This window comes from Staurois parvus, unplaced genomic scaffold (genome assembly GCF_062004578.1).
Source record: "Staurois parvus isolate SC_StPar_1 unplaced genomic scaffold, SC_StPar_1.0 ptg000218l, whole genome shotgun sequence".
NCBI lineage: Eukaryota > Metazoa > Chordata > Amphibia > Anura > Ranidae > Staurois > Staurois parvus.
In genome coordinates, this window is record NW_028318014.1 from 5412747 (window position 1) to 5431757 (window position 19011).

The 19011-nt window shown below is 39.8% G+C and overlaps 1 protein-coding gene across 1 annotated transcript in view; it reads left to right on the forward strand.

Moving 5' to 3' along the window:
• SKIC3 (SKI3 subunit of superkiller complex) overlaps nucleotides 1-19011 on the forward strand; it is a 133850-nt gene that overhangs the window by 42174 nt on the left and 72665 nt on the right. Inside the window, exons 8-14 of the mRNA XM_089679150.1 lie at nucleotides 734-842; nucleotides 5861-6001; nucleotides 7185-7286; nucleotides 7376-7506; nucleotides 11500-11586; nucleotides 14645-14748; nucleotides 16653-16779. Of these exons, the coding sequence (XP_089535276.1) occupies nucleotides 734-842; nucleotides 5861-6001; nucleotides 7185-7286; nucleotides 7376-7506; nucleotides 11500-11586; nucleotides 14645-14748; nucleotides 16653-16779 (801 nt within the window). The remainder of the gene's footprint in view (nucleotides 1-733; nucleotides 843-5860; nucleotides 6002-7184; nucleotides 7287-7375; nucleotides 7507-11499; nucleotides 11587-14644; nucleotides 14749-16652; nucleotides 16780-19011) is intronic.

Sequence of the window (19011 nt, forward strand, 5' to 3'; positions counted from 1 at the left end):
CACAGGTTCTTTCTTTCTATGGTAGAAGTCAGAGTGTTCCAGTGCCTGGAACCCACTGCTGTCCTGCTTTTCTCTTGTTCCTGATAGGTAGTGGGCCATGTGTCAGGCACCACTGGCATAAGCAATAAGCATGCTCATAACAATTTGGAGGAAAGACATATGCATTTAACATATTTGTTGAAGATATTCAACAAATTGGGTATAAACCTTCCATGTTTGGCTTTTACTTTGTACCTGTATTGCCTTAAAGTGATACTAAAGCTAAAAATGTTTTTTTTTTCCTCTTAATGCATTGCTTGCATTATGGTAAAAAATATTTGATATTTCTCTGTCCTCCCTCTTCCCTGTGTGAAGGGAAAGAGAGGGGAGAATAGATCGAGCGCTGTGCATGGCTGCATCTCTTCTTCCTCTTCACACAGGACTTGAGCAGCAGCAAGAGCCATTGGTTAAGCCCCACTGTGTAAGTCTATGGAACATGGCTCCATAGACATAGGGCTCAAGAGAGCAGACACCTTGTGCCTCCATAGCAAACGGCTTGCTATGGGGACACACTAAGAAAAGGAGGAGCCAAGATCGCTGGCAGGGGACACAGGAGGAGAATCGGGGCCGCTCTGTACAGTACAGTTGCACAGAGGAGGTGAGTATACCATGTTTGTTTTATTTTAAATCTAGTCTCTAGTACTACTTTAAGTCTTACAGTGGGAAAAATGCAATTTTTTTTTTTTACTGCCAGCTGCCGCATGAAGAAGCCAAGTTAAAAGCGACCTGTAACAACATGACAGCAGCCTACCCTACCCTCACCTATCCTCTGGAAGTACTTAGCTTGCACCTCATTAGGTCCGGTAAGCAAAGCTTTGATTGTTCCTTAGGTTCCCAGATTGTCCCACTTTCTGCTGTGAGGATAATATTTCTTGTTCAAACATTTTATTAGAATTATAACAGAGAACAAGGCATTAACAGCAGGTAATGAACATTACATTGACATAAAGATATTGGGGAGAAACATGGACACTGTTGATGTCTTTATATGGGAAAGGAGAGCAAGAGGCAGGAAAGCAGAACTGCACAACTTATGATATCAGGAAAACAAAATTATGAACAAAAGGTATTAACATATCGCAAAGAGAGTGAACAGTGGGGGTAATGACTCTCCCTAGCTGCATGGAAAGTTAGGGGCGAACAGAGGAGGACCAGGGAGGGGAGGGGAATGGGAGGGGGTAAAATGACCCCATGGTTGTCAGGGAAGGATATAATAGTGTGCCAGTATGGTTAGTAGTGGTACCAGATTAGTGCCGGAAATATACAGAGTTCATGTCAATGGAGGAGTGATTCGTCAAAATTTTGAGGGAGGAAACATTCTACCCAAGGATTCCAAACATTCAGGAACTGAGGGATTGTGTCAAGGATTGTGGCTTCCACTTTTGCGTGTATCATGGCTTGCGTAGCCCTGGTTTTAACAGCAGCAATGCTTAGGGTGGATGATTTCCAGGATTTTGCTATGACCTGCTTGGCTGCTATGGTAACTTGCAGGATAAGCTTGAATTGCGACGTGGTTACGCCGGGGGGGGGGCGCATATTGAGAAGAGCTGTTGTTGAGGTAGGTTGGAGTGGGTTTGCGCAAAGTTTGGATATCACATTAAAAACATCAGCCCAAAAAGTTTGGGCTATTGAGCAGTCCCACCATATGTGATAGTGTGTTCCTGGGTCTGCACAGCCTCTAAAGCAGTTAGGGGAGTAGTTAGGGGTGTATTTAGCGATTCTCGCTGGAACCAAGTACCATCTAGTTAGAACTTTATAATTGGTTTCCAAGGCTACAATATTCTGTGACGATGATTTCGTGTTTGCTCAGATGTGGTCCCAATCAGAGGGATCTAGTTGTCTATTTAGATCTGTTTCCCACCTGCAGGTATATATAGGGGGGGATGCGGTGGTCGAAGTTGTGAGAAGCTGTGAGGATAATGTTTATAGCATAACTGTTCTGTGGGTGTAAAAGGTAAATGCAAAATTAGTCCAAAATATTTAAGTTTAAGGCATCAAATCTTTGCAGTGGTGTATAAATGGGAGTGAATGTAGTGGGTCCTCTATATGGCGGCTTCATATGCCTGATATAAATATGGTGGATGTTGCAATGATAATAACAACAACTTGGCTAAGTGCTAATTGTCTCTAAACTATCTACTAACCCTTAAATATAACTTGTGACACTCAACACACCCTGTAAGAAAAGTGCAACAGACCTACACCAAATAAATAAATACATCTATTTTCATTGTGCAGTATCTGCCTCGTTTTTTTTTTTTTTTTTTTTCCTCTGGTATTTGTCAATCTATATAAATTTAGGGAGGCAGGGGAGGACACAGACACATTTTCAGTTTGTTGGCCACTTATTTGTTTTTCTCTGCTATTGTAAGTAAAATAGTTAAGAGTGTTGAATGACTATATTGTTTTCATTCTGGGTCTTAAAAAAAAATCAATTTTATATATAAACAGTGTTGCTCTTTGAAATAGAGCCAATAATTTGAGAGAATTTCTTCTCTAGATCATTTGCTGGTGTGCATTGTGGTGATGTGGATGCCATTTCCCCACCTCTTCCCATGATTTGCCAATCATGGGAAGCTTTGTATTCAGTATGAAAATCCAAAGTTTCCTGTGAATGGCTGGGCAGGTCTGTCATGACATTAATTACATAATCTGTTCTGTCTTGTATTAACAAACTCTGCACCCCCAGCCTGCTTTGAAACATGCTACACATCTAAAATACCTCACAAATGCTAAATCTTTAAACACAGTAAATAAAAGATGTGTGCTGAAGCTTCTCCCATAAGTGCAGATGTCTGGGATATACAGTGAGCAGAGGTATGAGAAAAACAAATATTTTAAACATCACATTAATTGATTTGTAAAGAGTGTGTATATATAGATATTACATTACATTTTGTAATCTGGACTATAAATATGACAGCTGTAACCTGATTGGAGGCTGTAAATGACTTACATTTCCTTTCCTCCAGTTCTTTTCATGTTTAATCGTCCCCAGTATTCATCATTGTGACCTATATACTGACGTTTGCTGTTGAAATAGGATCTTAAAAAGGAGGTATATGCACAGATGATGATATACAAGTACATGTTATTTTGCACTTTCCCAGAGAACATGGTGTACAAAGTGATTCTGTACAGTGCTTTGCGGTACTACTTGTAATTACAGACAATTCAGACACATAATTAGTCTTAAATTCTGTTCTGCCTTAGAGGTGACTGCCAGCTACTTATCCTTCATCATGTAAAATAAAATATCATATTACTGGACCTTTTTTATACCACTTTATACCTATTTCTATAGCACAAGATAATCAGAACTTATTTAATTCTGGGTGTACAGACCACTAAGATCAACAGAATATATGGAAAATCCTTAACCATAATATAAAGTCCTACTTCCACTTTGCCCTAAGAGGAAGAGAAACAGATTCACTACTAACACATGTCTCGGTCCCTGTTCTGTCTCTCCAATCTAAGCATTGATAGTGTGATCTCTGTAACTTACAGTTGTGATGAGATAGCGATAACTTCAACCTCAGTTGGATACCACAGTCAGTGACTCAATCGATAAGACATCTTGTAGATCTTGTGAAGTTTATTCCGTAAACTGAGAGAATCTTACAACAATGAACATTCGATAGGTCAAAAGATCATAATGTTTCCTGCTCCATGACATGAGGCTAGAGCTGCAATGCATTTCTGGGAAAGGGCTAGCTTTACAGCCTTAACTAAACCAAAGGAAAGGGAGGAGCAGAAAAAAAATAAAGAAACACCTAAAGGCATATGACAGTCAATATGACAGTCATGTGAAACATGACAGTCCCCCATTGACAAAATGTCAGCACACTAAACCCACACCTACTAGAGACTTGCAAACAACAGACTTCAGACTCTAAATGCTCCTCCTCCTGCAAATTCAGCCTGGCTCCCCCATAAAATCATCCATTTCTCCTAACGCTCCTTATGGTTTTACTACCCCCTCTTGCACAAATCCCTCCCGACATTTTGCCAAACGTAACCAATACACCTGACCCACTACACATCCCTCCCAATCAAAACACCCACAACATGCACCTGTCCTGCCTACACACATCCCTCTTAAAAGTAAGTATCAGTGTACTGTATATCACCAGTTTCTTTGGCTGCAGCCAGCACCTGAGCTCTGCAGCTGGCATGACAGATTGCCCTGCCCATGAGCTTTGCAGCTGGTGTGAGAGATCGCCCCGCTCCTGAGCTCTGCAGGTGCCACTCATCAGCCACTAACACCGCCCCCCCCCCCAGTTGACAGACATCATAACATGGTCCCTACCAAACTGACTTCTCACACCAACTGACTGCCTTCCCCAGCAGCTTCACATTTCCATCTCCTTTCTGATGGCCATCGTCTCCAGCTGCCCCATCCTACCTCATGCTGTTAGACATCCTTTCCCAAGCACCTTTCACCTCTCTGCTGAAAACCCAGATCCCACCTTGTATGTATTATTCCTGTCGGTTAATGCATCTGTTTTCGACTGATTCTCTGCTGTTACCTATTCTATAATAAAATTCTTTGTAAAAGAAAACCCAGATCCCTCTCCAGCCTCCACACACATCCCCTTGCTGATGGACATCCTTCCTGAACCTGTTCAACTCTCCTCAGTCCCCACAGTAACCGTGTACCTATACACATCCCTTGACATCTTACCCACTCCCTCCCAGATGACAGATATCCCCCAGCCATCTTCACACCCCTCCCTCTTTCCTTCTACAGTCTGAGTCAATAGAAAATCTTAGAGTTGCCTACACAAAACAATCTGATAGTGCATACCATTTGCACTACAGTCCTACAGCTTTATACCGTCCACACTTCTCTCTATCACTTACTGCCTTGCTTCATACCCTCCCCACTCCAATTCTGCACGCTGTTAAACTTTTTGCATTCCACTCCTGCACATACTGTTCATTGCTCGACCTTCACATTCCTCACCTGTGCATACTACCTACTGTCACACGCTTTGTAGTCCTCTCCTGTATATGCTGCCCATCATCATAATAAACTCCTTTTCTCTCCTTTGCCTGCACATACTGTCCACTATAATGTCATTGTCTCTCCTCTGTTGAACATACTGTCCACTACAAAGTAACTTTCTCTCCTTTTCTGCACATACTGTTCACTATGATGTCCTTGTCTCTCCTCTCCTGCACATACTGTCCACTGCAGTCTTGTCTGTGCTCCTCTCCTGCTCTTACTGTCCACTGTAAAACCCTCAATGCTCCTTTCCTGCTCATTCAATCCATTGCAATACTGTCCCTTCTCCTGTCCTGCAGATACTATCCCACTTTATTAGCCTCCACACTCCTCTCATACATATATGGTCCACTGTAATACCCATTCACACGCCTCTCCTGCAACCCTCTCTTGCTTTCTGCACTCCTCTGTACTGTCCACCATAATACCTCTCGCACTCTTCTCCTGTACATACCATCCCCCCCCCCCCCGTAACGTAACCTCCTCCACGCTCCTCTCACACTAATTGCCATACTCCCCACTTGCCTCTCTTATGCATCTTATCCACTGAAACAGTTCTTCAGCATTATTTAGTATTTACACACTTTTGCTAGTTTTTTTGGTGAAAATACATAGTAATTTTAGCAACTGTAAAATTGGACTAAAGGGGTTATTATATCTGCCCATAGCCAGCTTTCAGCATTGGTAACAATTGCTTATAATTTATTTTTCCTTTTTCTTTTCTTTCTGTAATGGTGCATTATTTCATTATGTTTAGAGATTACAGTGGTCTAAAAGTTGATATTAAATTATCCTGTTGCTTTGCCACAGGAGACATTGGCGAAGAAGCTGTCCAGTGTTACAACAGGCTTTTGCAGTTGGATAATGACAATGGACCTGGCCTCATTGGAATGGGAATCACAGCTCTGCATGATAAAAAGTATGATCTGGCAGTAGAAAAATTGTGTAAAGGTAAAATACATGTTTATATAATTTTCTTATATATAGATCAGTCATATACTCAGTAGAAACAGTGATGTAAAATATTTTTATGCATTCTTTTTAGATCGACAGAATAACTCTTCACAATGTACAATGATACTTTGGGAATTATTACCCATGACAAACAGGTTCAACTTGCTGCTTTTCCAGTGAATGTAGTAATAAAAGAGGGAATGTGATTTCTGACAGTGTAGAGAGACTGCTCCTTTTTATAAAGCTTTTTTTTTTTTTTTTTTAAATTTCCAAAGAGCATCATCATTGTAAACATGCTGAAGTAGTCCATTCAGTTTAGTGGAATTCTTTCTCCTGCAGACCGATACAGTAGGCAGTTGGCTGAGGCTGCATGGCTCATGATTTGACATTGTGCAACCTCGCTCTTTTGTGTGGCAGGAAAGGCTGCATTAGGCTTAGTAAATAAGAGGTGCTTGAACCAGAAAACGCACTGGTCTGCAATTTCACTGGCTAAGTGTTGTGTTTTTTTTTTTTTTTATTATTTCATTCAAAAGATGAGAATATAGGCATAAAGCAAATGCCGGGATGAAAACAATAGCTTTCTCATCAGGTATTCTGTATCCCCTGGTACCCCTGTTTAAAGCAGAACTACACTGCATCTGAGCACCACAAAGCTAAAACACTATTGAATTCATTCTTAATATTCAAACTAAATGCAATCATCCATCCATGTCCCCATACTTTATTTTGCTGAGAAATCACTTTGAAAAACAACCCCCTTAGCATTTCTGGCCATGGGGCCATCTTGAATAAAGGCAGATGATTTGTGTAGCATTTACTACCTGGAATCCCTCTACCCTTAGTTCAGGCATACAGACAGGAGGGTGTGCCTAATTAAGAAAACCACTCCTCCCTTCCAGAAGACTCCTGAAATATAGGACATCATTTTCCTAGGACTGGAAAGCAGGAAATAACTGAAGAAATGAAAAAAATGTTTTAAACAATAAGTAAATATATACTTTCCTATCTATTAGCTAGCAGAATAAGGCTTAAAAATAGCCAATGTTGATTGAAAGATTGACGTTCCACTTTAAATACAAGTTTGCATATTCAGTTGGTTTTGACATGCAGAGATCACTTATTTGATGCTGTAGATCCATCCCGGCTATCTCCTCCTTTAAACATTTATTTTGGTTTCTAGGCGTACATAAAGTGAGTTCATGCCCCCATGCATGGTTCTTTCTGGCCCAGGCTCAGCAGAAATTACACAGATATGAAGAGGCTGTTCTGTCCTGTGAAAAAGGTAAAGATGTTTTTGCATACTACTTTGTAATAGTGGTATTATGCTTTTTCATTTACTTAGAATAGGATGTTTTTTCTTTCTTCATTCAGTTATCAATGCTTTGTCTCATGATAACCTATCACCGAGAGACTGTGAACAAAAGAATATTACTCTGCAGCTGAAAGCTGAAGCAATGCTGGAATACTGTGACCCTGAAGAGATCCTGAAAATTCTTGAGCAGGTGGGTAAAGTACTTTTGGGTATGAACCCATTGCAAACCTCATGGTTTGTTCCCTTTCAGAGGGATTGTGCCCCGTCCAGTTATTTAAATCAGGTTGGAATGTAATCCTTATATTCTCTAAGCACTAAGCCTTTTATTCTAAACTTCTTGTCATATTAGTAAAAGTGAGATCTGAGTTATTCTTCAATTGGGGGATAATATTGAAATTAAAATGCATTGTAGTAAATAAAAAAAAAAAAATCAAAGTCAGCAGCTACAAATAGTGTATAGTTGCAAAGTTGCAAGAAAAAGTATGTGAACCCCTTGGGATTACGTGGAGTTTTGCATGAATTGGGCATAAAATGTGCTCTGAACGTCATCTAAGTCACAACAATAGAAGAACACAGTCTGCTGAACATAATACTACACAAACATTAGATGTTGCCATGGTTTAATTGCACATAACATGTAAACATTCACAGTGCAGGGAGGAAAAAGTATGTGAACCTTTGGACTTAATAACTGGTTGACCCTCCTTTGGCAGCAATAACCTCAACCAAACGTTTCCTGTAGTTGCAGATCAGACCTGCACAACGATCTGGAGTAATTTTGGACCACTCCTCTTCACAAAACTGTTTCAGTGTAGCAATATTCTTGGGATGTCTGGTGTGAATCGCTCTCTTAAGGTCATGCCACAGCATTTCAATCGGGTTGAGGTCAGGACTCTGACTGGGCCACTCCAGAAGGCGTATTCTGTGCTGTTGCAGCCATTGTTTTGTTGAATTACTTGTATGCTTTGGGTCATTGTCCTGTTGCATCACCCATCCTCTGCGGAGCTTCAGTTGGTGGACAGATGGTCGTACGTTTTCCTGCAAAATGTCTTGATAAACTCTGGAATTCATTTTCCCATCAATGACAACAATCCGTGCAGGCCCTGAGGCCGCAAAGCAGCCCCAAACCATGATGCTCCCTCCGCCATGTTTTACAGTGGGGATGAGGTTTTGATGTTGGTGTGCTGTGCCTTTTTTTTCTCCACACATAGTGTTGTGTGTTCTTCCCAAACAACTCAATCTTGGTTTCATCTGTCCACAGTATATTTTGCCAGTAGTGCTGTGGAACATCCAGGTGCTCTTTTGCAAACTTCAAACGTGCTGCAATATTCTTTTTGGACAGCAATGGCTTCCTCCGTGATGTCCTCCCATGTACTCCATTCTTGTTTAATGTTTTCTTTATTGTAGATGTGTCAACAAAAATGTTAGCATGTGCCAGAGATTTCTGTAGGTCTTTAGCTGACACTCTGGGATTCTTCTTTACCTCATGCAGCATTCTGCGCTGTGCTCTTACAGTCATTTTTATAGGACGACCACGCCTAGGGAGAGTAGCAACAGTGCTAAACTTTCTCCATTTGTAGACAGTCTGTCTTACCGTGGACACAGGAACATCAAGGCTTTTGGAGATACTTTTGTAACCCTTTCCAGCTTCATGCAAGTCAACAATTCTTGATCGTAGGTCTTAGAGCTCTTTTCTGCGAGGCATGGTTCACATCAGACAGTGCTTCTTGAAACCAGTAAACCCAAAACAGGTGTGTGTTTTGTAAGGGCAGGACAGCTGTCAGCAACACATCCAATATCATTACACTGATTGGAGTCAAGGTTGGCTCACTCCTGGCTCCAATTAGCTCTGGGAGAAGTCATTAAGCTAGGGCCTCACATACTTTTTCCTCCCTGCACTGTGAATGTTTACATGTTATGTGCAATTAAACCATGGCAACATCTAATGTTTTTGTGTAGTATTATGTTCATCAGACTGTGTTCTTCTATTGTTGTGACTTAGATGACGTTCAGAGTACATTTTATGCCCAATTCATGCAAAACTCCACGTAATCCCAAGGGGTTCACATAATTTTTCTTGCAACTGTAGCTGCTGACATTTAATATTAGAGCACTTACTTGTCCAGGTATCCAGCAGTGTCTTCACCCGTGCCAATTCAGTCGGCTTTTGGGTGCTGGCACTTTGTGAATTTGCCGCAGTCTTCTGAGACCTGTGAAGTGTCCCAGAAGGCTGCAGGGGAAAGGGGCCCCATCTTCTGGGTCAGTTCGCCGCCGTGAACTGAGGCGGAAGTGGAAGCACGGCCCCCCCTTCAAAAGGTGCCAAATGTGGCAGTGGAGGGGGGAGGAGGCAGACAAGCGGAGCTTCCCCTTTGGAACTCCACTTTAGGGATTACCTTTTTAAAGTGGTTCTGTATTAAAAGTTATTTGTTATTTTAGAACAATATGTCAAAGTACAATACACTTCCTTACATGTGACTGTGACTTTGGACAAAATGTGCCTATAACTCCGCAATACTGTAGGTTTATGTGTTCCCATTCAGCAGGAAGGAAGGGCAGGAAGTGAAGGGAAAGCTGCCCAATAGGACACAGATGGCAAATATAAAACTGACCGGGGTTATACCCCTTTCTTACTTTATCCAAAATAGCAAAAAAAAATGTTTTTCTTATAGTTCTACTTTAATTATGGAAAACACAGTTACCCAGCCCCCTAATAAACAACGAGCACTGGTAAGATGTTACAGTACTGCATTTTCTAGAATAGAACATCTAAAAAAAGGTGAGCAGCATTTTTTAAGTATTTTTTTTTAATTTAGCATATGAATGAGAACATGTACAAACATAATACAATGTTTTTGATCAAGTGGTTTAGACTTGTTTTGCTGTTCATTTTGACAAGCGTGTTTCTGAGAGTAACCTCTGTGTATATGTTATTTTCCCATAATATACTCTGTTTGGAAAGTGACAGCTTTACTTAGTATGCAGCCCCAATTCCAAAAAATTTGGGAGTAAATTCTGCATAAAAACAGAAAGCAATGTCTAACAAATATCATAAACTCGTGTTTTATTCACAGAAAAAACATATCAAAGATAAGAAAATGTAGCATTTTGAGAAAATAATAAGGTAATTTTGAAATTGATGGCAACAACACATCTCAAAAAAGTTGGGACAGGGCCATGTCTACCATGGTGTAACAGCCCCTCTTCTTTTAACAGAACTGTGTAAATGTCTGGGAACTGAGGAGACCAGTTGCTGGAGTTTTGGATAGGAATGTTGTCCTATCCTTACCTGATATAGGATTTTAACTGCACAGAAGTCCTGGGTCTTCTTTGTTGTAGTTGTCATTTCAAGATGCGTCAAATATTTTCAATTGGTGAAAGGTCTGGACTTCAGTCAGGCCAGTTAAGCACTCAGGCTCTTTTACTACTCTTTTACTACTAGGTTTCTGATGGGAACATAAGCTGCTATAAAACCTGGATAATATCTTTCAGCTTTCCAGTTGTGCAAGCTGCCTATTACATACTCACTAATGCACCCTCATACCATCAGAGATGCAGGATTTTGAACTGAGCACTGATAACAAGCCTGAAGGTCCCTCCTTTCTTTTGTCCAGAGGACATGACGCCCATGGTTGCCAAAAATAATGTAAAATTTCGATTTGTCTGTCGGCAGAACAATTTTCCACTTTGTAACAGACCATTTTTAAATAAGCTCTGGCCCACAGAAGACAATGGCATTTCTGTATCATGTTCAGATGTAGCTGCTTCTTTGCATGATAGCTGCTTTGGATGGCACAGTGAACTGACAGTGATTTTTGGAAGTATACTTGAGTCCATACAGAATCATGCTTGTTTTTAATGCAGTGCTGCCTGAGTGCGTGAAGATCATGTGCATCCAATATTGTCCCTTGTGCACATAGATTTCTCTAGATTCTCTGAATCTTTTGATGATATTATGCAGTGTAGATGATGATAAATTGAAAGTCTTTGCAATTTTACATTGAAGAACATTATTCTGAAATTGTTCTGCAATTTTTCACAGATTGGTGAACCTCTGCCCATCTTTATGTCTGAGACACTCTGGCTCTCTATTTTATTTATTTAGATTTATTTTTATTTACAAGGAGGATAACAATAAATGTGCAGGTAAACAGAAAGCTCTTAAACAAATATTTATTTCCTCTAGATTTCTAATAAGGACAGTGACCCAACTCTCGTCGCCCTGAAAGGCAAGGTGTATTTAAAGAAGGGTTTTTTGGAGCAAGCATCTAAGGTAGGTTTCCTGTATAGTTAATGCAATTCATAAACCAGACTACTTGTCAAAACTAGGTTGACTATGGGGTCGATTTACTATAACTGGAAAATGAAAAATTTGATGCAGCTGTGCATGGTAGCCAATAATCTTGTAATCTCAGCTTGTTCAATTAAGCTTTGACAGAAAGAAAACTGGAAGTTTCTATGCAGAGTTTCACCAGATTTTGCATTGTCCAGTTTTAGTAAATCAAACCCCTCTGTGTTTATGCAATTGACTTGGAATTTACATTTTCCTATACTAAGGTCTTCTTTTCAGTATCATTTTTAATAATCATGTAAAAAAGATTTGCTTATTTATGTCTCTTTTGACTAATTTCCATGACATCATATTTAGGAAATCTCTACTGATATAAAAAGGTAACCTGCTATAGCTGACGTTCTTCTGAAAATACAGTATATAAATAATGTAGTTTCTATACATAACAACTTCCACCCCTGCAATGAAACAAGTGCGACAGCATACAGTGACAATGTTACTTTAGCTGTCCCAGTTGAACAATGATAAAATGCGTTGGGATGATACCACACACATGGCCAGAGGGCGGAGTTGTGTAAGCTGCAGCCGGAGTTAGTGAGCATGTGTTCCATAGTCAGAGGTGGTGGGCAGACAAACCGTTGGAACTGAGAGATATATGTGGATTGGACTGGATTGTTTTTTATTAATATTGATGCTTGTTTACTTGCAGTTTCAGAGCACTAGTGTGTGGTTGAAGGAGTTAAAGCAGGTGGTGAGAAGGTGATACAGTGCCTCCTCTCCACCTGTCCAGTGATGTAGATCCAGAATGACCTGAATGTTGATCTGTTGAGGGTCAAATCACACCAGTAGTAGTGGGCTGTGTTGCCCAATGTGGTCTTGATGCAAGAACAAGGCATTTTTGGACAGTTAACAAATATAGGAGAGATGCTACATTCTAGATCAATAATCATCTTTTTAGTAAAGGAGTTCCTGTTGCATGTGCCGTATACCTTCACTGATGCATTTTGCTCTAAGACTTAGCTCATATGGAGTGAAACGTGTCAGAGTAGAAGCTGCGGTGAATTTGTTTAATACAAAAAGAAGGTTATTTATCTGAAGCACAGCTTCTTTATTTTTTTTGGCATTTGTTATGTGAGTCTAAAGCAAGGTGAGATCTGGCATCTAGGGCTAAGTGAATAGGGGGACAATTTTCTGAATCTACTTTATGGTGAACACTGCAAAAATGGCTCAATATATGAGCTAGCTGAAAATTATATTAGATTTTCCTTTAAATGAAGAAGCATCTTATCTGACCTCCAAAACAAGACAACCAGTATTTTTTTTTGTTATGTACTTCCTAGTTTTTGAATAGGAGTCAGTGGGAGCCAATGCTGTGCCTGAGGAATGACCTCTAACTCTTTTTAGACTTTGTGTGTGTGTAACTGATGCATGTGGTGCGATTGAACAGAGTGCATTTGTAAAAGAAAAAGATTTTAAAAGTCAAGGCTATTCTTGGTTTTTAGTACTGTATTCCTTCAAATAATTTTACAGGCTGATTTATAGCATTGAAATATTTTTCCAGTATACAGTTACAGCACAGCTTGTGAAAAATTGCAAATCAATTTTCGATTCTTCAAATGCTTTTTCACAATGGGAAGCCAATTATTGTATTGCGTGTGCCCCATTTTATTTCTTTGTTCTATGAAAACAGAATTATTAACCCTCTTGTAACCAGAGGTCATAAAAGCTTAGCTGCTTTGGCCAAATTTACCAGTATCAGGATTCCTTGATTACCTCAGTAATAACTCTGTGACTTAATTGCCTACCTAAATGACTTTATATACTCTCTGAAAACTACACACGTCTCACCCCCAAGGTGGTGACGTCCTTAAGCTTCCTTGGTGACTGCTAACTTCTTTGCTATTTCTTATTGTGGGTACAAGATAGATGAGACAGATAAAACTTTATTTTGGTGTTTTTTATTCACCACTGGGAGTATTTTTTTTTTTTTTTTGCTATATAAATGAAAAAGTCCAAAATTTTAGAAAAGTGTTTTTCTTTAAAATTTTGCAAATAATCTTTCTTCATAAATCTTGGCCAAAAATTATTCAGTTATCTTTTTAGTAAAAAAAAAAATAATCCAAATTAGTTTATAACCAAAAATGTATAATTTTGAAAAAAAATGTTTAATTTTTATTTTTTTATATTATTATTTTTTATTTTAATATACTGTCACCCTAGCAGTACAGTGTCAACATAGTAACACTGTACTACTTGTGGGGGTGATGAAGATTTTTTTTTTTTTTTTTACACTGATTGCTTTTATACCCATAAAGGCTGTAAAAGCAATCATTTCTCCTCTCTGGCTGCATTCTTGCAGCCATTGAAAAATACTGTGGGAGCTGTTGTGAATAGCCTTGTACCATGTGATCTCTGTGATCATTCACAGATTTCACACGTAGTAAGCAATGATATCAGAAGTGACATCTTGCTTATTACTATTCATGTGATCACTGATTGGCCAATCAGTGATCACATGATCAGGACCTCACACAGAGGTCCCCTACAGCTCCCAGTCCTGCACTGCCCCCCTCTGGCAGTTTATGTACATGGGCAGACGGAAGTGGTTAATAAAAACCATACTCTGTTTTTATTAATGACTGACAAAAGTGCATTTTTTGTAATAATTTAATTGTATTTTACAATTACAATATGAAACAGATGCGCACTGCTGCCATCTTCAGGCTGCATTTTTATTTTGCCAGTGAAACCTCCTGCCTGTTTGTTATCACTACATCATAGCTGACTTATTAAGCACATTATTATTATTATTATACAGGGTTAATATAGCACCAGCAGTTTGCACAACACCTTACAAACAAAATAAAATGATTAGTTCCCAATTGTCAATGAGGACAGGAATAGTCAATGACTGAAGAGTCTTAAAAGGGAGGATGGGGGCATCGTGCTGGGGAGTTTTAATGTATAGATTGTAGGCAGGAAGTGGTTGGCTGTTAAAATTACATTACATGCATTTTCTGATCCTAATCATTACTTACAGCTGTCAGAAGAGCTCATACAGTCACTCCCTGAGATGGCAGAGGGATATTTTCTGAAAGGTCTAATCCATTACGTGCAGAAGAGTTACAAAGAGGCTGAAAAAAGGTTGGTTACTTCACATCATTGATGTGCTGGAAGAATCCCCTCCATGTCAGCTGCCTCGTCATAAACAATGGCCAGTGCATTGAAGCATTGATCTGACTGGCTTGGGAAAGGGGGCTAAATACTGTTAATGAACATGTCTTTGAAGAGTTTAATTTATTCAGGTCATGCTACAGCTAGTCATAGTTGGTCAAAACTGAGCTTGTTTTATAATCCTGTAGTTATTTCTATATTCGTCCAAGTGGCTTCTTCAATTCCCAACACTCATTTCAAGTAAGGAAGGTTCAGACATCTTAAAATTACAAAACAATGAGTCTTTCTACTAGATACAACTACTAAAACATATTGGTTAAAAAGTTGAAAGTAAGATATCTTATTTAAAACAGGGTTATCCCCTCAGTGGAGTTGTTGGGGAATCCTTGAACAAAGATTGATACATTCCTTACCCCTCCCAGAAGAAACAAAATCAACTAACCATTAATTGCTTTAGTTTGTAAGCCTGCACTGAATTCAAACCTGGTTAGTTCCTATGGATTACTTTACTTTGTACATTATGGTTACCTACTGCACTATCTTGCTTTAAGGTCAACTCCATGAAAATTAAAAACAAAAAATCCACCCTTGCAGTGGAGCCCCCTTGCACTGCAAGGGTTAATTGCTTGTTATGTCTATTGGATTTCAGAATGGACTGTATCACTCACTTTATACCCTGGCTGGCCCCAGTGCTGTCCTCCTCTGCTCAAAACTCCAGTCTGTGGGTGGAACCTTGGTGTCATCACACACAATACAGGGTCATTAACCCTGTATTGTATGTTTTGGAAGCTGGAATGCAAGACCAGAGCCAGTCTCAGCTTACAGAGGAGCTACAGGGGACTGGTTGCAGCACTGGAGGGATGTTTCTGGAGCAATGAATAGGGTAAATATTTCCTCCCTAATCTTCTGCCCCTAGACCTAATTAACAGGTAACCATTGCAATGCGGGGGACCCTACTGCAAGGTTGTTTTTTTTTCCCCTGGAGTGAAGCTTTAAAGTGGTTGTAAATCCTTATATATATGAAGTGACTATCCTCAGCGGATACATAGAGATGAAAAAAATCCTCCTGCATACATTGATCTGTAGCAGTCTCTCCTCTACCTCCATTTAAAGTCCAGAACAAATTCTCCTATGTACGTTGTACCTGTTTATCTGCAGCCATTTCTACAACACACAGGTGAAAAGATTTTTCTCGATAGCAGAAAGCTGAGGTTGGGAATCTGACATCACCCACTGCAGAGCTAGAGCACAGAGCTGAGTGTAATCTGAGAGCTGATTGGGGTAAAGGGACATTCACTCCTCTTCACAGACTCAGGAAAACATAGTACTGAGGGTATGAGTCATCTGGTGTGTGCTGTAGGGGGTGTTGGCTTAAAGTAGAACTTTTTGTCATTTTGGATGTAGCAAGGGATGGGTATAGGCCCCATAAGGTTTATTTTGGCCATCTGTGTCCCATTGGAGAGATTTCTCTTCACTTCCTGTCTCATAGCCAAAAGAAGAAGTGAGAAAAAAAACCCTCTATAGTGAGGCAATCCCTGGTTGTCAGCAGGTTTACCAGAACTAGTGTCTTTATTGGAATATGTCCCCACTATTCCTGTCTTGGGGACAACCCAAAATTTTGGATTTTCTTTTGATTTCTCTGTCAGTGATCCTTGTCAGTGAACCTTGGCTGCATTGCATCTTTTTGGAAAGTTTTATAGTAGTGAAAGCCATTTACCACTTCTGGTGTTCTTGGAATTATATGTATTAGTGTTCTTTATTAATCCAGTCCAGTCATGCCAGAATGTCTCATGCTAGTAGGAACAATGTGGCTGGGAATCCGCTTTTTTCATGAAGCCTTGTAACACATGTATAATTTTTGTGCTGTGTTTCAGTTTTCAGAGTGCCATTCAGAGAAATCTGGAAGTTGCAACCTATTATTACTATCTTGGACTCACTTACTGGTTTATGAGTGAAGAAACCAAGAGAGACAAAACAAAAGCTGTCACACAGTTTTTAAAGGTACGTAAACATTTTTTTTTTCAATCTTTAGGTTGTTTCCACTGTAGATTGGGATTATTGGTAGATTGATCACCTTGTTGACCATTATCCCTCAACTCCCCATTCATTCAGAAGCTTGCTTGCACCGGCCCTCTGCTAGTGTGCCTTGTGACAATAAACATTTGATGGTTACAGAATAACCCCATCATTCATTATGTACATTTAAACTAGCCAAATACCTACAGAGTGGTTGTAGAAAAAAAAGAATTCTTTCTGTGAAGAACAAGTATTGTTTTTAGGCTGTCATGGCTCTGGTCACATGGAAGAAAGAAAACAAGTTGTGAATAAGCAGTCCTGAACCCAGATTTTTGAATGGCTGTATGATGTAGTAGCGGATTTCTTTTGTTTGCTTTTGAATACTGTTCTATAAATCAGCATGCTATAATGGGGGTGGTGAGTGCAGACCTAAGATGTTTAAAGGATAAGTTCACCTTTGGGAACATGTTACATGTTCCGCATGTTTTTATGGTGGGACATGTAACATGTTCCCACTGTTGTAGCCTCTCACGGACCCACCACCTTTAGTAACAGCGAGCCAGGGAGCTTCTCCCAAATCTCCTTGTCACAATTATTTAAAAATACAGCTGTACAGGGCTCCGTCCTCCCGGCCACACCGTTCATTCACAGGGTTCTGTGAATAGGAAAACTACAACTGCCGTCAACCTTTGCAGCTGGATTCACAGGTGTGAATGCACCCTAAAATATGCTAAACTTAGGGGAAAAACACTCTGTGACTTAAGAAGATTGAGGGAGACAAAGGCTTGGGACTCAAATACCTAAAGAATATGTAAACCCAACATTTCATATTCTTGATTCCATGCCGTCTGCTTTCCTAATAAAAACTGGCCACACTAAGCAGGAGAGCACATTGTGGTCAGTTCTGTAGTTGTGTTGGGAACTCCGCCTGCTCTCTTCCACAGCCCCATGCTACACTCTAAGGTGTGGTTTAACCAGGTGCTTTGTCAGGAGATTGTCTCTTTTCCCTAAATTGGAAAAATAACAGTCTTGTTAAAGCATATGTCAAGATAGATTTACAGTGAATATAAAAAGACTACACACCCCTGTTAAAATGTCAGGTTTCTGTGATGTAAAAAAATGAGACAAAGATAAATCATTTCTGAACTTTTTCCACCTTTTAATGTGACCTATAAACTGTAAACCTCAATTGAAAAACAAACAGAAATCTTTTAGAAGGGGAAAGTAAACATAAAAAACTAAAATAATGCGGTTGCATAAGTGTGCACACCCGCTTATAAATGGGGATATAGCCGTTCAGAATTAAGCAATAACATTAAAAATCATGTTAAATAGGAGTCAGTACGCACCTGCCATCATTTAAAGTGCCTCTGATTAACCCCAAATAAAGTTCTGCTGTTCTAGTAGGTCTTTCCTGACATTTTCTTAGTCACATCCTACAGCAAAAGCCATGGTCTGCAGAGAGCTTCCAAAGCATCAGAGGAATCCCATTTTTAAAAGGTATCAGTCAGGAGAAGGATACAAAAGAATTTCCAAGACATTCGATCTACCATGGAGCACCGGGAAGACAGTTACCATCAAGTGGAGAAAATATGGCTCAGCAGTGACATTACCAAGAACTGGACGTCCCTCCAGAATTAAAAACACGAGAAGAAAACTGGTCTGGGAGGCTGCCAAGAGGCCTACAGCAACATTAAAGGAGCTGCAGGAATATCTGGCAAGTACTGGCTGTGTGGTACATGTGACAACAATCTTCCGTATTGTTCATATGTCTGGGCTATGGGGTAGAGTGGCAAGATGCAAACCTTTACTTACAAAGAAAAACATCCAAGCCTGGCTAAATTTTTAAAAAACACATCTAAAGTCTTCCAAAAGCTAAAAGCATGTGGGAAGATGTGTTATGATCTGATGAAACCAAAGCTGAACTTTTTGGCCATAGTTCCAAAAGATATGTTTGGTGCAAACACAACACTGCACATCACCAAAAGAACACCATACCCACAGTGAAGCATGGTGGTGGCAGTATCATGGTTTGGTGCTGTGTTTCTTCAGCTGGAACTGGGGCCTTAGTCAAGCTAGAGGGAATTATGAACACCATACCAGAATACCAGTCAATAATGGCACAAAACCTTCAGGCTTCTGCAAGAAAGCTGAACATGAAGAGGAACTTCATCTTTCAGCATGACAAGGACCCAAAGCATACATCCAAATCAACAA